A 24,947-nucleotide genomic window follows, 5' to 3' on the forward strand; every position below is an offset into this window, starting at 1 on the left:
CATCAAGTCTACAAAAACATAAATTAACATCCATGAGAAGTTGCAGGAAGAAATGTGAGGTAAACATTCCAAGAAAACTAGAATAAATTTCCATGAGTAGGCCTGAGATTCTTTAAAAGGAACATAGAACATAAACTATCTGGATATGTTGGAAGAATCTTCTGGAGAAAGTAAAATTAAACTTCCGAATGATGTCCGAAGCATCTTTCAAATGAAATATGAAGAAACTTTCGGAGGCACTTAGAAGAAACTCCTGAAGAAATTCCTGAATAAAATCAGAAGAAATCGGGGAAACTTGAAAAACAAAATCTGGAGAAGTCGGCTGAAACTTCCTGGCGTAGTTGGATTTAAAATCTGTAAAAAGTTGACTTCCAAATAAGTCAGACGAAACTTTTGAGGGGAATTCAATGAAATTAAAATAAGATTGTTGAATTTCTTTTTTATGGATTTCTCAGTGTTCTTGTGGCCTTATTGAAGGGTAAAACTGTCTACCCTTGAAAAATGCCACAATAAACGACCGAAACGTCAGGCAATGCATAACTGACCGTTTGGATTACCCTAGACTGAGAAGGTTATAAATAAGAAAGCTCCCTACATTCCAGTTGAACAACCTATTAAATTGCTAATTTTTTAACACTTCAGAGAATTTAATTGTACAGAAGCTCAAAATTGATTTTCGTTCTGCTAAAATCATCTCAACATGCACCCCTTGTTAGCATGCATTAAATACTTAAATTTGAATTCCACAATCCCCGCGATTTGAAAGAAAACACATTTTCCCGCATTTTGATACTTCTACACAAACATTCCATCGGCAATCAGGAACATAAAACTATGTCATCGATATTGTTCATGAATGAAAAGTGGTCCATAGAAAAAAATCTATAAAATCGAATCCCATTCTGTGCACATGAAAAAGTGTAAAACTTGACCTACATTTTATATAAAAAGACAATTTTATATTTACCTCTAGGCTCTGCGAGGGGGGGGGGGTTGAACCAAAGCAGCCCCCCTCACTACGCCAGTGGTGATGGGCAATTTTAGAGATTTCAACAGGTGTTGCCCCTTGAGATAATTTCCTCAACAAAACCAGTCAGCAGCAGCGTCGATTTTTCATGGCAAACTCAAGTTGTACAGCGTTGACCAATCCATCTGCATCAAGAATCTGACCAAATGTAATTGACTAACTTTTCGAATAATATCTCAGAAGCGCTGCGAATCGCTTATCTGCACGAGAAATGGGATGGACTTAATAAATTAGACGACAACACGTCAAACGAAGGCCTGGGAGGCGTGACATGGAAGTGCCATAAGACTTTGTCAGATCAGTACAGTACCATTCGACTCTGAACAATCGTTCGCAGCGTCACAAATAGACGAGTCTCTACACCAACGGTGATAACGACACGCTTCCAGTTGCTATCAACTGAATAGGAGTGGGAGGTTTGGAACGAATCCTTGTACCTCCTACATTGACGATGAAAACAAGTGCCTACGCCTCCTATCAATTATGAAGCAGAATTTCGTTTACTAATTAAGAGCCGGCTCATTTCACTCGAAAAACACTACACCGATTAATCGTTCGATGGAGCAATGGCAGTACAAATTTGCCCTCTGGGTTGTGTGTTGTTACAGCAATGTTTATTGTACGGTATATTGGAGAAGTAATGTACGTTCCCTGATACGGCACGGTAGAGAGGTGTGTTCCCTTGTGCCTCATAACTACGGCACAGCATAGGAGAGGAGGTTTATAAAATTGTTCCATTCAACTGGCTCCGGAAAACCAACCGATTTTAGAGGGTTTCGGGGGGTAAATAATGAATGAAACAAGAATTTCAATGAAATACCAGCGCTGTGCGGTGTGGGTGTAAGCTTTGTTTGGTGTGGGTTGAAATCGTTTGAATGCCTGCCATCGCACCATTGAGTAAAGAAAGGACTTTGTCTTCTTCTTCTTCTACTTTTGGCTATTATATGAAAAATCGAAAATTTACCAACCAGAGACAATCGATCCTGTTGTAGCCTGACCCCACATACCTGTAACCTGCTCATGTTCCTGAATAATGATAATATCTACACGTCTGCGATATTTATCTGAGAACTCATATTTATTTGTTAGTCCAGAATGGCAAGGAAAATTCTAGCCCCAAAATCTGAATAACTTTTCGTCGTCTAGTATCATCAAAACATTCTTAACTTGTTATCTATAATTGATTTCAAAGGCTCAGTATCTCGACTTTTATTCCGTATCCGGGATTTTAGATTTTTTTTATTTGTGCGTGGGTTCTAGTAAATTTGTTTAAGTCTATCATTTCGTCCATTCCCTTGGAACTCTTCACAGGATGTCATTAGACTTTTTTTTTCAAGAATTAGTAATCCGCAATCCAAAAAAACCATCAGCTTGAAAGTCAATCCAAGCTCCACTCAAATAAAAAAAAAAGTAGAAGGGCCTGTACCTAGGGGCACGAGCGGAAGCTTAACGTAGGTGGACGGAACAAATGTGAAGAATATTTAGTTCTTTTAATTGATTATTGTCAGGTTTATATTGGATTCAGTTAGAGAGTCTGCCATTCACTTGTTGAAAATAGAATCAGATTTCCTACCTCAAGTCGATGGGCCTTCTCCAGCGTCCCAATTAGTAGTTGGTGACGCATTTCCTTTGGCCGCTTTCTTGTTGGCTCGCACATTCGAACGCGTTCAGTAACGGTCCGCGTCTATTTCACAGGTTTCCATGCCTCCTGGTCTCTCCCCTAAAAACAATCGCCTATTGGGAATCAACTTCTTGACCATTTTATTCAACTGCATGCTTAATAATACTTATACTATTTTAAATATTAACTTCTGTTGAGGCTTTGTTCACACAAATATGGAGAGCTTATTCAACCACAACATTGACCTACTTGGTGTTGTATAAGGTATGTCGAGTAGCTTTTATTCGACTTTCATGAGTTGTAACAGAGCTTATTTGATCAAATTTTTGATTATTTATCGCTTATAAGACATCATTGCTTCCTTAAACAGCGATGGTATAAAGGAGTATATACGCTTGATTCTCATGTGAAGTAACGTTTAATTAGACACTATTATTCATTTATTAAACGATTACTCAACTACGGGATAATTAATCCAAAAATAAGAACGGGAGAAGTAGCAGGGTTGTTGTATCTCTCTCACTTGTTAGTGATTGTAGTCATTATTTCTGACACACGCAACCAACCCACACAGATACTAGAAAATGTATCACATACATACATACATGTATATCAAACATAAATGCAAACACAATTTCGTTCCATGAGATTCGAACCATGACCTTCCGATCACCAGCCGCTTGCATTGCCATCTGAGCTATCCTAGAGGGGAACTAAATAATCAATAAAAGCTTGCTTGAAAAGCTTCAAGGAGTTGTGGGGAATGATTAATTCATTCATCGTTGTTTTACACGGGACCAATGTTACCTCTTCACCTCTTCAATTTCCATGGAAAGGATGCTGGGCTATTAATTTCACTAGATTGATAAATTCGTTGTCGTGAGGGATGTGATCGATCATTACGATTTGAATTAATTAGGCGTAGAACATAAATTAAAAAGAAAGAGTTGAGGTTGGGATTGAACCTTCGCGGAGATATTTAGCACCCGTGTGTTAAGACATTTTGAAGATTTTTTTTACAGAATTTCTCAATAAACACTTGTTTCACTTCGTATATTGACTCTATCCAACGTGGAGTGTAAACACTGAATCACTTACTGTACCAATTGGAATTTACAGATAATGCTACAATGCATAATCACGATTTCGTCGAGAAACGAACTTTTCAATCACGGAGCACTTAATTTTTCATGACATGTTTATCTAGGTCTAAAATTTTATGGCAATGATGGATTCCGTCACGTGTAAAATTAGATATTTAAAAGTGTGTAGCCAATATATTAAGCTGTCATTTTGCCTCAACGTTTCACAACTAAATCATGTAACTTTTACTTAAAAATTACGATGAAAGAAAAAATTGTCAGTTTTCATCTAGAAATAGCAGTCAAATTTTTCAAGTGTTGTGAAAGTGATAACAGTGTTAGCCTCCCACCCCAAGTTCAGATTGATGGAGACGAAATCGAGATGGTCGATGAGCTCGTGTATTTGGGCTCACTTGACCGCCGAAAATGATACCAGCAGAGAGATTCAAAGACACATTATGGCAGGGAATCGTGCCTACTTTGGACTCCGAAGGACGCTCCGGTCAAATAAAATTCGCCGCCGTACGAAGTTGACTGTCTACAAGACGCTGATTAGACCGGTGGTCTTCTACGGCCACGAGACCTGGACTATGCTCGTGGAAGACGGAAGGTGTTGCGTACCATCTACGGTGGAGTGCAGATGGATGACGGAACGTGGAGGAGGTGAATGAACCACGAATCGCACCAGCTGCTGGGATAACCATCCATCGTCCACATTGCAAAAATTGGGCGACTACGGTGGGCTGGGCACGTCGCAAGAATTCCGCACGACGACCCAGTGAAAATGGTTCTAGAAAGCGACCCAACAGGAACAAGAAGAAGAGGCGCGCAGCGGGAGAGGTGGATCGACCAAGTAGAATGCGACCTGCGGACCCTTCTCAGACTACGAGGCTAGCGAAGTGTGGCCTTGGATCGAGTAGAGTGGAGACGACTTCTTTGGACAGCAGAGGACAACAAGGTCTTAGCCTGATTGGCAAGGTAGGTAAGAAAGTTACAAGTAGTCAAATAGGGATTGAAATATCAAATTGTATTTTTTATAATGTTGCTTGATTGCAAAATCCTGATATTATATTTTTTCTGTCGATTGAACATTTTTTGGCGAGCGAAAATTACATCAGTTATGATACGAAATAACATATGATGAGAACAGTTACTCCAGTAGTATAAGTCACCCACAATAATGAGTCACTAACAAGCATGGGAAAAATTGTCTCATTTTGCATTTACTACTCACTTCTTAATCTAGCGCAATTTAGCATCAAACGAAATGTTATTATTTTTGATGGTTCCAAGTTTATTTACCTTTCCGTATGATATTATTTTATTTATTTATTTTGTTGTATTTTGTTTGAGATATTGTCAAAAGTCTAACACTGCTTCTTGACGCCACCCAACAAACATTGAATGTTGAATAAGAGCTTATTCAGGCAAAAATAAACTTCTTCAACTACAAAATGGCTTATTCAGCTGTCAATCAACTCAAATTGATTGTAGGGCAAATTCGGCCTACGGATTCTAAACTCGGCCTAACGCATTGAACCGCCATTGGAAAGTCAATTAATTTACTTCGGTCTATCGGATGAAGATAAAAAATGATTCGGTCGGAGCGTTTCTTTTGTTTTTGGGAATAATGGGTGCAAACCTTCATATCACGCGTTCTTCGTTCCGTAGCTTATTAACTAAAGTATCGTACCAAACGCATAATTGACTTGTTAACTCTGAAATCATGGATTTATTTGAAGTTTTCTGCTCGATAGGCCCAAAATGGGCGATAAGGCCGAAGTAGTTCTCTACCCTACTGAGTCGACCTGCAGAGTCACTTGGTTGGAAGAATTTACACTCGTTCGGCAATCTGTGTGTAGGTGAGGATGGCTATTTTGATTCTGTGGTGCTCGCGCAAGTGAATGAATTTTCCCATGCTTGGTCACTAACATTTGAATAGCACGGATAACTGACTGACCCATAGCTGACCATAATTGTTTACATTCTTTTTCAAGCGGCCGATGAGATCGACTCAACATTAATTGAGTGGTTTTTCACTCAAAATCGCAAAAACGTAGGTTACTCATAGGCCGAGTAAAATTATCCTCGTTTTTTGTTTCAAAAACATTTCGACTATGAGGAAAATGTAGAGAGATTTCACTCAGTTTATTAGTATACTCCTAGACTAAAGGCTGACTAAAAGTAAATTGGTACGCACAAAAAGACCTGTAATTCGTGATTCAATAAGTTTTTAAAGAGTTGTTTTACAGTACTTTTATTAAAACTTCAAAGTTAAATTTCTTCAGCTAGAACGAAATCTCGAACCTTCTACTTGATGGAACTCATCAGCGCCCGCACAGTGAAAACGGACCCGGAATCAGCGCTTTTCTTCAATTTTCTCCACATGTCCTTGACTCTCCCGCCGCTTCGTCAAAGTCGCTGCTTTGAAATTGTGCAGTATTTTTCGATTGATTGAAATTCCGGGCAATTCGGAGAATTCATTAGCTTGGGGACAAAATCGATCTTGTTGTCAGCATACCACCCCAGAACCACCTTGGAGAAGTGGCAGCTGGCCAAATCAGGCCAAAATATGACTTTGCCCCTATGCCTGCGGATGAACGGCATTCTTCGATGTAAACTTGGGATGTCATCGTCGAAGATGTGACGAATTGTTTCGTTTTCTGGCCACAACTGCAAATCGCTTGCCAAATCATGCCCTTCTTGGCGAACTTGTCGGTAAACACGAACTTGAATCCTCCCGGCACATCTCCACGTTCAGTCGCGATATAAAACTTTTGACCGGGAAGCTGCTTACAATCGAGTTTGACGATTGTGTTTTGTCAAAACACGGTCGTACAAGAGCTTTACACGCTTTTAGGCGACGGAATTCTGCTTCATGTGTCGGTTCGGATGTTTAATGGCTTTGTAGGACTTGTATCCTTCCCAAGGATGTTCCGCACCGTTTGAAAGTTGGCGTTGTACCTTCTGGCCACATCTCGGATCGAAAGACCGGGGTTGGCTTTAACGCACCTCAACACCTTGCTGCGCAGCTGACGCAGTTGGTTCCAGTTTTTTCGTAGATCCGCTGATTCCTTTCCACACTCAGGGTTTCCTTGTAGGTATTGAGCATTCGGCAAACTGTTGTTTTCGGCATCTTCAGCACTTTAACCAGCTTGGAACCGGACCACTTTGGATTTTCCAGGTGTTTGTGCACAATATTTTTGCTTCTTTCGAGTTCCATTTGATGTTATTTCTGAACGCGACCGACTACTTTGATCAAACTTCCACCAGTTGTTCTCTATAGGAGTGTTAACAAACCACTGTCAAAGATTTTCGATTCTCAACACTAGTAGTAGTATGTAGTAAAATTATGTTTATTTCTGTTGATTATGATAGTACATTGATTTATCATTTTAATTGATTACCCTACTTGGCTCTTCATCTTTATTAAATTTGATATTCTAATTTCATATTTGCGTTTTTCAACTAGTTTACACAATATCCCTTTGGAGATGTGTTTTATTGGAATTGAAAAAGTGATAACCTACCTAACTACGAGTATAACTTAACGTAACGTGCTAGATCACGTATGATCTGATGATTTGATCTCAGACTGGTGTCTCTGAACCTTTCCAGGATGAATACTCTCCGTTCTTCTAATGCTTGAATTCCAGCCAGGAAGTGGATCTCAGAATTTCTAGTCTGCGGGGGACTGTTTAGGATCATCCTAAGGATCTTGTTCTAGATCCTTTGGAGTTTAAGGTGATGGCATTTTGGCATGATTGGCATACCGTACTCGATTACAGGAAGAATGATTTGTTTGTAGACAGCAAGCTTATTTTTCAGGGACAGGGTTGACTTCCTGTTGATAAGTGGATACAACGATCTTATCAAGATGTTGCACTTGGTTTTTGTTTTGTCAACGTGCTCCCTGCAAAGAAGCTTGCTGTTTAGGCAGATCTTGTTATTCTCCGACGGAATAAGTCTAGGAGATTTAGAGTGTGGAAAGATAATGACCTGGGTCTTTGCCGCGTTGATACGGATCTTCCAGCTGTTGAAATATTCAGACAGGACGTCCAGGCCTCTCTGAAGTTTGGCAGTCAGAGCTCCGATGACCCTACCCTTGTAGACGATGGATGTGTCATCTGCGAACAGAGACAACGATCCACCATCAGGGAGAGCCGGCATATCGGAGGTGAACAGGTTGAATAGGATGGGACCAAGGATGCTTCCTTGTGGAACCCCGGCATCGATGTTGAAAGCATCCGATGAGATGCCATTCATAGAGACTCGGAACGTCCTGTCTGATAGATATTTGTTTATGATCTTCACTAGGAAGATTGGAAGACCGTACTGCTGCAATTTGAACACCAGGCCATCATGCCAGACATTGTCGAATGCTTTTTCAACGTCCAACAACGCCATGGCAGATGTTTTCGAAACAGACTTGTTCCGTCTGAGAACGTTTGTCACTCGAGTCAGCTGGTGGACGGTCGAACGACCTTTCCGAAAACCAAACTGTTCCTCGAGCAACAAGTTTTCATCGGCAGATGTTAGGAGCCGGTGGTACAGTGGTCTTTCGAACAGTTTTGATAACCCTGAGAGAAGGCTTATTGGTCGATAACTTGAAGGAGAGGACGGATCCTTCCCAGGTTTCCGGATGGGTATGACTTTAGCTGACTTCCAACACGAGGGGAAGTAGCCAAGTCTGAGGCACTGATTAAAAATCAGTGCCAGATGGTTGTAGAATCTGGAACTCAAGTTTTTGAGTTCCAGATTCAGGATGTTGTCGAAACCTGGGGCCTTCATGTTTTTAGATGATTTGATATAGGCCAACAGTTCGTCAGTCGTAATCTCGGATTCCTCTGGAAAAATGTTAGGAACCTGAAGAAGATTGGTTGCATTTTCAGCAACCTCAGATTCATGAGTGCTGACGATGTTTTGTTCGAGATTATGAGAGCTGACGAAGTGTTGACCTATCGCGGCAGCCTTTTCTTCAGGAGTTATCAGATGAACCACTGGGTCGCCGGGACGATCCAGTGGGGTCAGTGGGGGAATGAGCCTAGGCTTGTTTTTAGGAATTTTTGTAAGTTTCCAGAAGGGCTTAGTACAATCTGGGAGAGAGCGGATCTTACTAGCAAAATCGTTATTTCTGAGATCCACCATCCTGGCCTGAATGATCTTTGTTAATCGATTACAATTGGTCCTCAAGTTAGGCAGGCTAGTACGCTGGTACTGCCTACGAATGGTGTTACGGAGTCTAATGAGATCTTTGGTAGGGCTGTCAAGGTTCAGAGTGTTACTCACCTGTCTCGATACTGGCACGTGTTGTTCCCTGGCCCGGGAAATCGCCTCCTCGATGGTTTGTAGACACCGGTCAACATTTTCCGACGTCCCCGGTTGGACATCGTAGTCGATGGTTGTGTCGACGCAGTTGTGATATTACGCCCAGTTGACTCGATGGTAGTTGCGCCGGGAAGCTTCGAATCGGTTTACCGAGGATCCAACTTCGGCCACCACCGGGTAGTGGTCCGAGCTCAGCTCCTGGAATGCCACAGGTTGCGAGACGTTGTGTCCCATGTTGCTTACGAAGATGTCGATGGTCGCATGGACCCCAGACCGACTCAACCGGGTGGGAGAGTCCGGGGCCAAGATGGTATAGTGGCCCTCTTGCAGGTCCTCATTGAGGATGATGCCGTTTCTATTGCTCCGACCGTTGCCCCAAGCTTGATGTTTTGCGTTCAGATCGCCAGCGATGATAAAGTTCGCGCTCCTCCGGGTGAGTTTGATGATGTCTTTGCGGACGGCCACTGACGACCCGTCCCTGATGTTGGTTTGCTTGGGGCAGTAGGCCGCGATGATGATGATCGGGCCAAGTGATGTGCTCACCTCCACTCCGATGGCTTCAATTGTTTTCAGCTGGAAGTTTGGTAGCAGCCGGCAACTGATGTTCCGTCTTGCAGCGATGGCCACTCCTCCACCTCCATAGCAGGTGCGATCAAGTCTGACGAGCCGGAAGTCGGGAAGGAATACGTTCAGTTCTGGCTTCAGATGCTTCTCGGTGATGATAGCAATGTCGACCTCCTTGGTGTTGAGAAAATCGAGCAGCTCTCTATGCTTGGTTGTCAGTGAGCAAGCGTTCCAATTTGCAATTTTTATAGCTTCACGGTCCATACTTGGTAACGAGTGACAAGGCAGCATGAAGCTGTTCAGATCGAGTCTTGCAGGTGCGCAGAATGACGATCACCTCTGCAACCAGCGTTACTAGTTCCTCTGATGTTAACGGAGATTCGTCACCTGAGGCAACACGCGCATACGATAGTCCAGGCGCCGAGGCAGAACCTTGATTTGGCAGAGCTGCAGCAGCAGTCAGGCGATGCTGAGCTGAGGGGGCGGCTCGTTGACTGTTGTTGAGAGGTAACGGTGGAAGATTTGGGACCAGACGACGAGGATGGATTGCCAGGTATTGTTCGTCCGTGATGGCTGGTGGTGCACGTTTATTTCGATACCGGCCTGGCTGGTTGCTAGTAGCAATTCCCAACACTAGAGGCGTGCTAGCCTTAATGTAAAACTTTCGTCAATTTTCCTCGAGCAATTTTTTGAGGAAAACCTAGGAAAATAATACTCAGTTTATGTTTTTGTGATATTGAGTGAAAAACAAAACAATTTTGAGTGAATTTCATCGGCCGGGTAGAATGTAGGAATGCATGAAATGTGTTAAAAAAAAATAGCAATAATTCTCTGCCCTCTATGAAATTATAATAATCAATATTTTCTCACTAACCTTGGAAAGCGGCTTCTACAGAAACGTCGGCTTCTGTGCACATCGCTGCACCCACGATGACGATAAATGAAAATCCAAACAGCCACATGTTGACTCAGTTTCTATGAATTCCTTATTCAGTAAATTAAGCGATCAGAAAACAAACACAGATAAGCCAAGAACCACTAATCTCTTCGAATCACTTTCTTCTTCAGAATGACGCTTCACTCTTTCTTCAACGCATAAAATGGCTGTTGCTTCGCCCCACTTGAACTACGACATAAAAAGCAATCGCTCAGTGTTTACCAAACATTAGACTACAGCCACTGACACTAATTAGCAGAGACGCGCAAATACATTGTCGAAATTTATTTATCCCGGAATAATTCTTCCTTGTTTCCTGTTCTCACCATCCAGTGGAGAGACCGGGTCTTATTTTTGCCCCTCCGCGTTGTATTCACTGTTGTTTATTTTTCATTAAAATCATTTATTCATGACTTCTTTGCCATTCTTCTGGTGAATCTACCATCGGCTTCTATTTTCACATGCCGAATTTTCCAAGTGCTCTTCCACTTTGGGAAAGCTTCCGGAAAATATGACTTTTCCACCTTTGCCAGACTCTCTCACACACATCTGCGCCGCCTTTGGCCGGGTGATTCAAGTGTTGTTTGCCTAAGAATATTACGTTTATGTTTTATTTTGGCTTGCCTCGTTCAACGGAGCCGGTGAATGTCAGTTCGTTCACGATTGAAGCTGATGTACGCATGTAAGACAAAATTTTAATGATGTTTGTTTAATACTTGTTTCGGTTCTGTGTAAAACTTGCTCTAAGCTGTGTCTATTACAAGCACTGCACCCCATACAGAAGGGTAAGTTTAGGTGGAAAATTAAGTTCACAAATTCTGTTGCTTCATGTGGCCAAACACACACATCGATGCTGTCCTATCTCTCTCTCTCACTCTGATCGGCGGTGCATTCAGGCTGATAAGGGTTGATGAGCTGTAAATAGAGATAGAAAAATAAGAGAGTTCATTAATTTTCGGTTGAATGAGTAGCGGCTTGTGTTGCTAATGGAGTTCCCGTAAGCCGTTTTTGGGAAAATTGGACGATTATGATCGAAAATGAAGAGCACTTGGCCTTGAGCTAATAAACACGGAAAGGTTTGTGAAAGATTGAAATTGAAGCGCAAGTAACGATTTCGTAGAAGTGGACTGCATCCGAATATGAATATGACATGAAATCCTAGCGGGACAAAATAACCAACATTCATAACTTCAACCCCAGTATGTACTATCGTACTCGGAAGTAGCTACAATTCTAAATCCTTGCAATACATTTCGTGCGTCTCTAAATCTCCCAACTCCAAAAAGCGAAACGTTTTCATCCGTTTGGTGTTCCGTTAGGATTCCGGCAGTAATCCAGCTTATCCTTTACCAGACACAGCATCCTATTCGGTCAGAAACATATGGGTACCCGCTCCCACGAAGGTGCCAAAACAGTAGTCATGTGACGTATTCCTCGGTGACTGTTGTGGTTTGTGTTATTGTTGGTCTTGTATCACCACAAGCCGTTTGACGTCTTTCCAGGCACGGCAGACTTGAGGTAAACGACTTTTGTAGCTAACTCTGTTGAAACTTTGTCGTAATAATGGAAGGATTACGAGATTATTGCTTCTTATAAATCATCCAGAAGGAGCAACTTAGAATACTATCCCGAAGACGTACATAGATGAACGACGGTTAAACTGGATGTGCCAGTCAGGAGTTTGATTTACATGCATTTATTGCCACTTGTACTTCATGCTCCGGACGGAAAATTTCACATTAAGTAGTGGTTCGAGCAATTAAGCATTGACATAAAGAATAAAAAATCTAGGTCAATGCAATTTTTCATTGTCTCGCAGAGAATATCTCCGTCGAAACGATAGTCCTTTCCGGGGAACGGATCCTGTATCAAAATTGCATTGCTAAAGAGCTGTACCAACACAACAGTTACACATGCAGTGCGATGAAAAATGGCAAGAGTGCAAATAATTGCTTCCATAGTGGAAATGATACGAATACATGTTCTGAATGTGCCTATCTATCTATGAACAATTGTACATGTACAATCACTGGGACTACGAAACGCATTGAGCATCGGAGAGGAGAGCAGGACAAACATTAGCTTAGACATTTCGAGCTGGCGGTCTCTTCTTGAACCCGAACAAAAAGTTTATTCATATATTTTAATTATTTGTGTAAAATATCCTGACATCCTTTCGGATAATAGTTGTCCCTTCCGGAAGTTTCCTGGTGTTTTCCCATGGAAAGCAAATACGTATCCCACGTAGAGTTGGTGAGCACTGAGATGGGGGTCGGTTGAAGCAAAGGAGGAGCGTGATAATAGCAAAGGTTCTATTCAGTAGCAAACGAGCTTGTTCAAAATGCATGTGACAACTTTTGAAAAGATGGGTTTCTCTATTATGCATCCTCTACAGTAGGACAGTACTGAGAAGCAGCAAAAAAAAACTTTTTATAAGGTCGGTTGGAATAACATCTGACTTGGGTGTTGGTTTTGCTCCGGACACACAATCAGTTGTACAAGCTGTGATGAATAAGTTTGACCATAGGAGAGCCATCCGTCCATTTGCCGGGTGATGCTGCTAATTTGATTTCCCTGCGGTTGTCTGTTGATGGGTGTGCAGGAACTCATCGGATGAACCGGAATCATTATGGATGATTGTGTATCATATCTCTGGATTTAGCAATGATTGGAATCTGTAGTAGAATGCGATTAAGATAGTAGGTCACTTTGAAGCAGATATAAGAGAATTCTCTACAGAATAGCAGAAAGTATTCCTGTCATGCAGCTCGACTAGCCAATGAAGGCACACATGCAAGACAATGCTTGCTGATCATTGGAAACTGGAAAGCGTATTACTGATTAGTTGCATTTGCTGGAGGTTATTGATATACATGGAGGAAACAAAATGATTTTATTTTATTTAAGAAATTGTGTAAAAAAGCTCATTCACAAGTTATGCCAGGAATTATAATAATATCTCTTACAAGTTAGAACTATGCATGGTAATAAAGTAATGTTCTATCAAATATTACTCGAAACAAAAAACTTGCATGTAACTTATATGTCATTTCAAAAAGGGTGGAACGGTCAAAAATTGGTGGACTCAAATTTGGTGATTTTTTTTTAAATCGTACTTTTGAAAAACTTGAACTCCCCTCATTTTGCATGTCTGTGCGTACGTAATTCTACCTCTATTTTTTAGCTATTTTCTATTCAATTATAAAAATGGCGTAGATGCAAAAGAACCATAAGCGAAATCCAAATTATTATTCCGACGCAGATTGATTTCGACAGATATTTGATTGCGTCATAATAAACGATGAAATGTGCGTCAAGGTGGATTTCAAGCAGCTCCCATGTCAAGAGTTTACACGGCTACGGCTACAATTTACACCTGTGGGCTGAAGAGCGAAATTTTCGTGACAACTGGCACTGTCAACCAAGATATTTTTAGAAAAGAAATGTTTGCAAAAAACGATTGTTGCCTTTTTAAAGAAAGGAACGGTATACCTCCAACAACGTGCAAGTCTTACCCAAGGACAAATACCATCCAAACTTGTCGGAGCTGCACCCATTTGAAAAATGTTGGGCAATCGTTAAGCGGTACCTCAAGAAAACTCAGAAAATAATTTTAGGTTAATACAACAGTGGTACAAAATCTGATGGAAGGTGTGAAATGTAAAGCCCAACAATTTGCATTTGGAAATTAGGAAGCCTAATCAAATAGTTTTTCTGTATTTTATCCTCACTGAACTTCAAAAAGAAATAAAGTTTGATTATTTATACAATATCATAATCAGTGTGCACATAATCATGATTTACCAATTTTTTACAGTTCCACCCTTACGGAGTGGGATGTATTTAAATTTTTTTCCGAAAATAATATGAATTTGTAATACATTTATTTCAATCAACTTCACATACAAATTCATAAGCAAAATAACTAAAATATGACTAATCCTGATGATTGCATGGCTTTCAGCAATACACCCACACTTACCCACAGTGCATCGCTGCCATGCAACACGTTGTATGTGTATTTTCTGTGATAATTTACTGCCTTTCTTTCCGACACTTGCAAAACAAGCTATCAAAGTACAGTACCGAATTCAAATCTCATATCTGTCATACGAAGCTGTCGCCAAGTTTTTCTCATAATAAGAGCCACTAAAGTCAATCCACATCACGCTCTCGTGCCGTGCGGATCTATTTTCTTTTTGCTGAAGAAGGTGATACTGCTACCTAAAGCTACAACAAATTTAAACAGCACTTTTCAGTGCTCAATTTTACCTGCAAATTGTCTACCCTTTTCGATCGTATTCCTCTTCGATCTTTATTTGGACCCTATCCGAGGTAATCCTGCTTGGATATCGATTTGGAAAATTCCTGTTCGATCCTTCGGATTATTATAGTAATCTGCTTTGAAATTGATTTGAAGAAACGAGTTACTGCCGCCATGGCGCCTAAGCGCAAAAGAATAGGGCAGTCTCTTGATCTCGCTTCTGATGACATTTATTTGATCACTCAATTTTATATGCTCACGGATGATGAGAATGATCCATCGTCCAGGCAAAATTTTGTTAAACTTTCCCAGCTTAATGCCAAGAAGGAAAGGTCCCTCCTATTGTGATAACCATTTCCGATTTCCATGCTCTTCGCACGGAACTTTTGAACTCGTTAAATTCAATTTTTCACTTCAGATGGGCCTACGGGGTGAATGCAATGTATTGGCTGAAACCTTGGACGGATTCAAACGTCTTCTCTAGTATCTTACTGCGAAGCAGCACATTTTTTTACTTCCGACACCAACACTGAACGTCTGTTCAAGGTTGTCTTGAAAGATCTACCCAGTGCTAAATCTTTGGATCAGATCAAAGATGAATTAACACAATTACTTGGAATTGATCCAATCCAAGTATTCAAAATGAAAATGAAATCCCGACCTGGCAATTCACGCAACGGGATTTCCAATGATTTTTATTTAGTTCACTTCATGTCTAGTTAACTTTAATTCTAGTGAACCAAGCAACCTTAAGGCCTTAGAAAAATTTAGCATAATGCTCTGTCCGTGTGAAGTGGGAACACTTCAGGAAGACTAGAGAGATTTTCAAAACCTCACCATGTACCGTAAGTACCAAGGATGGGATCACAGATCAAAAATTGTTACATGCCAGCTAAATGCATAGATTGTGGTGATTCCTCTCACGCAAAGGAACACCATCATTGTCCATAAACGTATCAAACATCATATTGTTTCTAAATTTGAAACCACAGTTTTTTGAAACTTTGGGAGTTTGTATCGAATAAAAATGTGCACAACTTCGGTTTAAAGCTGCCTATTTTCCATTCCAACGCGCAGGCCACCAAAAGAATTTTCTCAAAGGTGAACTTCAGAAACTAACCCGGCATAGGTCTAAATTCTTCTTTATTGGTGATTTTAATGCAAAACACCGCTCAAACCAATTTCAATGGAAATATTCTGTTTGATAATCGTTCTGCAGGTTATTACACTATTCAATATCCAAACAGCCTAACATGCTTTTCTTCAGCAATAAATCCCTCAATTTTTGATTCGGTCTTAATTGATTCATGTTAAACTTGTACCAAATTTTTTACTCATGCTGAATTCGGTGATCACCTTTCAGTTTTGAAATATCCCAAGAAATAATGTATAATCCCAACAGCTCTACTTTCAATTACCATATAGCTGATTGGAAGCAATATCGAACATTTATTCCTTTTCAAACCAAAGATGATGTTAATTATGCTCTTCAATCTTTGACTACTTCTCTAGTTGAAGCAAGAGCTGCCTCAGTACCCGAAGGCGAGGCAAAATTCGATTCAATTATAATAGACGAAGATCTTCAGCTCTTGATCCATCAGAAAAATGTATTTATTTTATTTATTTATTTATTTATTTATTTATTTATTTCGTCAACCAACGTAGACTAGTACAAATAATACAGTTTTGTTTTCTTAAATATAAATATTTATATAAAAAAAAAGTAGTGTCATCTTTCTTGCCTTTTCTTTTATGAGTTGTTATTTCTTGTGGAATAAAAATATTGCTTTAGTTTATGCCGAGACATTGTAAAGTCAATGGTTTCGCAGTGTTTATTGTAAGAAGCCATCATGCGGTTTAATGGCCCATATTTTGCATAATTTGTGCGATGATGTTTTATGGCAAATAAATTTCGATTTCGGAGTTGCCGAGTGGGTGCATGGAAATTTAATTTTGATAAAAGTTCTGTTGAGTCAATTCGCTGCGAAACGATATCATTTACAAATGAAACCATTGCATATTCACGACGCTCTTTTAATGTTTGTATGTTTATAAGCATGCAGCATGCTTCATATGATGGAAGAGGAAATGAAGTCCAACCTAATTTACGAAGAGCGTATAATAGAAATTGTTTTTGTACTAATCTTTCTTCGTGCGTGATTGAAAATGGAGACCATACAATGCTGCAATATTCCAGTATTGACCTCACATAGGCAATATATAGTGTTTTAATTGTGTATGGGTCCTGAAATTTATAGCAAAAGCGCTTGATAAAGCTTAGCATGTTATTTGCCCTGTGAATAATTGTGTTGTAATGGTCTATGAAAGTTAGTTTAGAGTCTAAGATAATTCCTAAATCCCTAACTCTTTCACATTTTCTACATTTTGGTTTCCTAGTGCAATTGAAATATTTGAAGTTGTTCTTTTTCTGCTAAATGATATTAAGTTACATTTTTTACATTCAATTCTAGTAGACTTTTGTTGCACCATATGTAGAATATGTGTATTTCATTCCGGAATATATTGATGTCTTCTTCATTTCTTATTTCCAAAAAGAGCTTCATGTCGTCGGCATAAATAAGCAATTTAAGTTTTTTGAGAATGTAAGATATGTCGTTTACGTATAGAATAAAAAGGAGAGGTCCCAAATGAGAGCCTTGGGGGACGCCTGAAGTGACTTGAATTGGGCTCGATTTCTTTCCGTTGAATTTAATTATTTGTTGGCGATTAGTTAAATATGATTCAAGCCATTTCAGGAGCCCTGACTTAATTCCAATTTTTTGCAGTTTAAAGAGTAACATTGGTATGTCAATGCGGTCAAATGCCTTGCTAAAGTCTGTATAGAGAGCTTCTACGTGGTTTCCATTATCCATTGCATTCAATGAATAGTCTATAAATTCAAATAAGTTGGTCGAGGTCGAACGACCCTTGAAAAAGCCGTTCCGGATTACAGGGACATATTAAAAAGCCAAAACAATGGAGCAGTGAGTTCCATTGCTAGACATTTAATAAATACTGGATGAATTCCGTCAGGTCCAGGACCTTTGGAGGCATCTAAATTTTTTTAAAGCCTGCAAAATGTCCTGCACTTGAAGTTGATTGAGGCCAATGTCCCTTGAAAATTCTGCATAAAATGCAAAATAATCGCGGTCACGATCTTCTTCAGAAAATGTCGTATAAATTTCTTGAAAAAATTTTGCGAATAGATTACAGTTTTTTTCCGAACTATCACCGACATTTTCGTCTAGATGCATTATTGAAGGAAAATTGTCAGATTTTAATTTCGTTTTTACGTAATTAAAGAAGTTCTTCGGACAGGACTTTATTTCACGTTCAGTTTTTGCATTATATTCTTCAAATGCAGTACTGATAGCTAAATTCAGTTGATCGCATAGATCCAAATAAATTAATAAGTTATTACTACTATTGTGTTTTTTATAAATTTTATGTGCTTTTTGCTTCCGATTTTTCAAGTTTTTTATTTGTCTGTTAAACCAGACTGGATTTTGTGTGTTTCTGTTACGTCTTTTTTTCTTCAAAGGTATTTCTTCCGAAATTATTTCTGTTAAAATTTTGTAGAACACGTCTATACCAATTTCGACATTTCCTACATTCCTTAAAATTAATTGCCAATTGACACTGTTTAATTTAAATTTTATTTTTTCGTAGTCTGCTAATTTGTATTCAAAGACTTCTTCGTATTCGCAGTCGTTGGGTCTTTGGTTTTCATGCATAAATAAAGAATATTCGATTGCTGTGTGAAACGCTTCATTTTTCCACAGTGGATTTAATGATTCGGTCACACAGAAATCTTCATAAATATTCGTTAGTAAAAAGTCCAAATAGCAATTGAATGTGGGAGGATGTAGGAGGCAATATCAAAAAACACGCGATCCTGCCATTAAAGTAATCAGGCGTGATTTGCAAAAAAAAACTTATAAACGACTCTCTGTCCAGAGGAACAAAACTTTTGAAAATAATGTTTTAAAATTAAACCCCTTTTGGAAACTCACAAAAAATTTGAAAAAAAAACCTCAAGCTTATTCCAGCGCTTAAAGGAGGTGGTAAAATTTTGATCACAAATTCGGGAAAAGCTCAGAAACTTGCAAAGCAATTCGAGCATTCCCATTATTTCAGTGTGGGACTTATTTGTCCTATTCAGAATCAGGTTGCTCGGGATTATTTGAATATGTTATCTCGGGAAAATATGTTTGATGATTCCTGGGGGACTGACTTCGACGAAGCAAGATCTATAACTAAAATCTTTCAAAATATGAACGCTCCAGGTGATGATGGAATTTTCTATATCCTCATCAAAAAACTCTCAAGGAGTACCTTGTCCTTCTTGGTAAAATTATTTAACAGATATTTGCATTTGGCATACTTTCCTGGTAAATGGAAAAATGCAAAAGTTGTTCCAATTTTGAAGCCGGATAAAAATCCAGCGGAAGCTTCTAGTTACCGTCCAAGTAGATTGCTTTCTTCAATAAGCAAACTTTTTGAAAAAATATGTTGAATAGAATGATGCTTCACATCAATACGCACTCAATTTTTGCAGATGAGCAGTTTGAATTTCTCAACTACTCAGCAACTCTTAAGAGTTACCAATTTAATTCGTTCAAACACATCTGATGGCTGCTCCACTGGAGTTGCTCTTCTAGACATATAAAAGGCATTCGACAGTGTTTGGCATGAAGGTTTGATTGCCAAACTTAAAATTTCAATTTTCCGCTCTACATTATGAAGCTAGTTTAAAATTATTTAACTGAAAGAACTCTGTAGGTAAATTTTCAAAATTCCAAATCTAATCGACTACCTGTTAGAGCAGGAGTTCCTCAGGGTAGGATACGTGGGCCTATATTAGCATTTTCACTTCGGACCTCTCTGATTTGCCTCAGGATTGCCACAAATCTTTGTTCGCTGATGACACAGGCATTTCCGCTAAAGGAAGAAGTCTTCGTGATTTTTTCAGCAAACTGCAGAAAATTTTAGATATTTTCTCTTTTTATTTGCATAAATGGAAGATTTCTCCTTTCTGCTTCCAAAACTCAACTTATAATATTTCCACATAGCTAAAAAAAAAAACAATTAATGTAGTGTATGAGTGAATGATGACAATGACCTAGTTATAAAATTTCTGATCAGAAATGGTTATACAAAATTGAGAAATTTGAACGAAACCACACTTTGTCATATGATAGTTATTTGTAAATTTTATTTTTGCTCGAATGTTTTTCTAACGTTTGTGTTGTGGAAGAGAGTGTATGAATACAAACAGACTGTCACACACGACAACGAGGTAAAAAAGGTCAACCATTTCAACCCCTGCTGACAATCACTGACACATCCCAGCGTAATGGAAGCCGACTTTCATAAAAATTTTAAACTTTCTACTGGAAATGAGCTTTGTGACTAAGTAATTCCGCAAAATAAAAAAACACTGCTTCCTGTGTCGACAGCAAAGAGAGCACTGAAAACCAAATACTTTTTTAGTATTGTTGAGAATCATCACCAGGCATGGAAAATCATTTGCATTCAATTCGTGCATTCATTTACATTCATATGCCTCTATATTTTTTTTTTCTTCAGCAGCATTCCGCAAAATGATGAGTAGAGCTTTTGTAGGTTTTGTTATTAGCTACAACTTGTGTTAACAAGTCAAATCCGTTTCTCTTATGCATGACGAACCAGAGCGAACAGAAGCCACTACTGTTTTTCAGTGAATGTATTTTACATTCACTGAAAAACATTAACAAGTTCTGCCCGCTCTAGTTCGTGATGCATAAGACATAGAGGTTTGCGTTACGAGCAAAAGTTGTAGCTAATGACAAAACCAACAAAAGCTCTTTACATTATTTTGAGAAATGCTGTTGATGAAAAAAGTAAGAGGCAAATGAATGTAAATGAATGTATGAAATGAATGCAAATGATTTTCCATGCCTGATCATCACATATTATGCCGCAAAGCAAATGAAAAATTTAAAACAAAAATTGACGGCTGGATTATTTAGCCGTCCGCTATTTGGTGCATTAAGGTGAAACAAGATATGTAAAAGAAAGAAACATTTTCTAAAATCATTAAATAATAAAGCAATAAACACTGAGAAAAGAAAGAACAACTCTTGAAAGACAGATAAATTATCTTATCAAACTTTCAAATACCGACCCTCAAAATAAATTACAATAGTTGCAAAATATCAGAGGAACTGCTCATGTTTAAATGCAGGAAAAGTTTCTCAAATAATATTCAAAATGTTTGCGTAAGTAATGCGTTATAAGTAAGGAACAAGAAGCTTTTTAAAGAAGGACATTTAATATCAGAATTCTTTTGAATTTAGATTCTGAAAACTGTTTACAATAATAGGGTAAGTGTGCCAGTTATAGCACTGGTGGTCTAGTGGTTGATACTATGACCTAAATCAATGTCCAGAGCTGTTAAATCTCTCCCCCCCTCTCCCTTTTAACAGCCAAGATCTGTTTATTTCGTTTAGCTCGTCGTCAACCACTAGTATTTAAGTGCAGCACAAACAAGGAATTCTTTGTCGTAATTGCTGTTGTTGCATTTCAATAACGATCAAACCTAAACATTTCAAAGCAATCTGAACAAATCCTTCAAATAACTAAAGCCCATTTTCCATTCACCCTTCAGTCCAAAAAACCAACGTAGTAAAAAGTCTAATATGGATATGCCTTCCACATCATACAATTGACTCACAGTTTGAAGGTGCACCAAGTCAGATTTGTACGTGTGTTTAAGCTTCCATTTTTTACCCCAACATCGTAGACTATTCCACTCAACACTCGACTATTCGTCTGTCGGTCGGTCGGTAGGTATGGAGATTCCCAAATGGTAAAGTAAAACCAACATCAAAACAAACGAATCCCAGCGGTCGGCGGAAGTGCCTTTCCGTTTGAAGGATTGTGTTAGGTTTTGCTCGGTACAAAATACAAATCTGAAAGCCCCTTTTGTTGACTCTCTTTGTCTAATGGATATCGTTTCGGTTATTGAAAGGGATGATGATCAGGGTTGTAATGGGTGCTAAGTCACTGCTTCCATTTTTATGTGCACTGTTGTACAATAGCATACATCGTCCCGAGAAGAAAGATGGCTTCGAACTATACTGAGTAGAACACTCCGTACAAAAGACCACCACCACCAAAAATAACGACTTCGTGGACGACACACGAACGAACCGAACCAAAGTAATGATGGAAGCGGAAACATTTCCATTGAAAAAGGGTCTTCCTCGTCGACTGCACTGCATCCGTTCGTTGGTTAGACCACCGAAACCCAAACTCTTTCCTGCTAACCCAAGCCATGACTACTCTGGGGAAACAATCATAGCAGAGAACGGAGCCGCTCACTCTTCTGTGAAATATTTTGTCCTCCTATAAAACCTGTCCCTGTGAGTAGGACTAAGCACAAAAAATGAGCCGCCCCACAAAACACGGGAAAGTCACATTTATCTGACAATTAGACGGCGGCGGGGTGGTTGCTTCTATGTGTATGATTTGACTTCGCTGCCAATACCAGCAGTGGCGGATGGACGGACGGTTTTCAGACGGATAGCATTCAGAAACTCTTGAATGTTTGAGTGTGACAATAAACAAAATTTCGATTCAAATCACGCACTTATCATCCCATTCGGTTTTGGCTATGAATCTGAAATAACCTCAAAAAGTGGCAGCGATATGACATGAAGGAGAATGTGTATTTAGGGTGGATTGTGTATTGTTTAGTAGATTTTAACAACAACAAAATTGCATTCAGAGAAAACGTACATTATATGAAGTCAATTAAATAGTCTAAATAACAATTCAAGCTGAACAGAAGCTGAAAATTGGTTGATATAGAAACCTGAATTGCAGCAGGATAAATATAAAGTTTCTTATTAGGGCAATCAGGGTATGTTCTATCTTTTATTCAACCCCAATTGAGAGATTGAAAAATACTTTTAAACTTACCATGCATGAGCTTCTTTTTCTTTTCTTTTTTCTCTGTTCTGATATGCCGTGTCCTTAGTTTAATGCATTCCATATTACTCCATTACTATTGAGAAATTATGAAGTATTCAGTTTTGATACAGTTATCATTCTCGTAATGAATCGATTCTAATTAAATGGTCCCGCTATGTATACCCTTCAAAGAGTTAGAGGACCCTCCAAAGTCAAGGCCTAGTCAAAATTGCATTCCTTAGCAACTAAATTAAGCAATGACACCGATAATGACCATGCATTCAAAACCTAGTCTTAACCACTTCAAACTAGGGAACAGCGAATAGAAGATTCGGAATCACACTATTTTTTCAAGATCATCCGGCAAGTCTTGCCACTATCAACAAGACATAAAAAGTAACAAGGACTAAGATGTTTTCTGACTAAGTTACCATAGGCTGATAAAAGAAATGAACTGTGATTATGCTTTAGTTTGCCTCGTTCTTAAGAATTCTAAGTTTCTGTTTTCTGTTTTCTGTTTTCTGTTTTCTGTTTTCTGTTTTCTGTTTTCTGTTTTCTGTTTTCTGTTTTCTGTTTTCTGATTTCTGTTTTCTGTTTTCTATTTTCTATTTTCTGTTTTCTGTTTTCTGTTTTCTGTTTTCTGTTTTCTGTTTTCTGTTTTCTGTTTTCTGTTTTCTGTTTTCTGTTTTCTGTTTTCTGTTTTCTGTTTTCTGTTTTCTGTTTTCTGTTTTCTGTTTTCTGTTTTCTGTTTTCTGTTTTTTGTTTTCTGTTTTCTGTTTTCTGTTTTCTGTTTTCTTTTTTTTTGTTTTCTGTTTTCTGTTTTCTGTTTTCTGTTTTCTGTTTTCTGTTTTCTGTTTTTAAGATTTTCAGAGATTAAAGTATTTGAATATCAAATTTTTAATATTTGTAATTTTGGCCCCTCATTGCAGCAATCATTTCCTTCGATGGATAATTTTCCAAACGAGGTCGGGGATTTGATCACTGTTCTACAGTGGAATTGTCGAAGTCTCATTCCTAAATTAGATTCTTTTAAGTTTTTAATTCACAATAATGATTGTGATGCATTTGCTGTTTGTGAAACTTGGCTGTCTTCAGATATCGATCTTCCTTTTTATGATTTTAACATTATTCGACTGGATCGTGAGGATTCGCGTGGAGGAGGGGTACTTTTGGGGATCAAAAAGTGCCATTCCTTCTATAGAGTGAATCTTCCACAATTTCCAGGTATTGAAGTTGTTGCATGTCAGGCTATTATTAAAGGTAAGAGCCTTTGTATTGCTTCTGTTTATATTCCTCCTAGAGCCGTTGTTAATCGCAAACAACTTTCAGATATCTGTTCGGTACTTCCTGCTCCACGGTTGATTATGGGAGATTTTAATTCCCACGGTACAGGCTGGGGGGAACTGTATGATGACAACCGTTCTACTTTGATATATGACCTCTGCGACAGCTTTAATATGACAATTCTTAACAATGGAGAAGTAACACGTTTGGCTGGCCCATCCTCGAATGGAAGTAGATTAGACCTCACACTTTGCTCTAACTCATTATCATTGGATTGCACGTGGAATGTGATCCAAGATCCCCACGGTAGTGATCACTTGCCGATCAAAGTTTCAGTTGCCAGTGGGTTCAATCCGTCGGAACCCGTTAACGTCGCGTACGATCTTACCCGTAATATCGATTGGAAAAAGTTCAAGAATGTGATAGAAGATGCCCTAACGTCAGTAGAAGGGCTTCCACCGTTGGAGGAATATAATTTCCTCTCCAATCTGATCTTGGACAGCGCGCTTCAAGCTCAAACTCGGCCGGTTCCAGGAACGTCTTTCCGTAGGAAACCTCCTTCCCCTTGGTGGGACCAGCAATGCACTGAGGTTTATCGTAAAAAGTCCGACGCGTTTAAGCTTTTCCGGAAACGTGGAACACCCGTACATTTCGAAGCGTACTCGGCTCTTGAACGCGAACTCAAGAGCCTCATCACAGCCAAGAAACGCGGATACTGGCGGCAATTCGTGGACGGATTATCGCGCGAAACGTCGATGAATACGCTTTGGAATGCGGCGCGAAGGATGCGTAACCGGTCTTCAAACAACGAGAGCGAGGAGTACTCCGATAGTTGGATTCTCAAGTTCGCGCGAAAAGTATGTCCTGATTCTGTGCCGGCACAG

The 24,947-nt window shown here is 39.2% G+C and overlaps 1 protein-coding gene across 2 annotated transcripts in view; it reads right to left on the minus strand.

Annotated features, from left to right (window-relative positions):
• The window catches only part of SP2353, a 741,117-nt gene that overhangs the window by 659,405 nt on the left and 56,765 nt on the right, over positions 1–24,947 (minus strand). For both annotated transcript variants that reach the window (XM_065231894.1, XM_065231886.1), the window contains exon 2: positions 10,497–11,474. In XM_065231894.1, coding sequence (XP_065087966.1) covers positions 10,497–10,584 — 88 coding nt within the window. In that variant the 5' untranslated portion in view covers positions 10,585–11,474. The remainder of the gene's footprint in view (positions 1–10,496; positions 11,475–24,947) is intronic.

This window comes from Ochlerotatus camptorhynchus, unplaced genomic scaffold (genome assembly GCF_037179485.1).
Source record: "Ochlerotatus camptorhynchus isolate MF236.1 unplaced genomic scaffold, CSIRO-AGI_Acam_v1.1 ptg000035l, whole genome shotgun sequence".
NCBI classification, from domain to species: Eukaryota; Metazoa; Arthropoda; class Insecta; order Diptera; family Culicidae; genus Ochlerotatus; species Ochlerotatus camptorhynchus.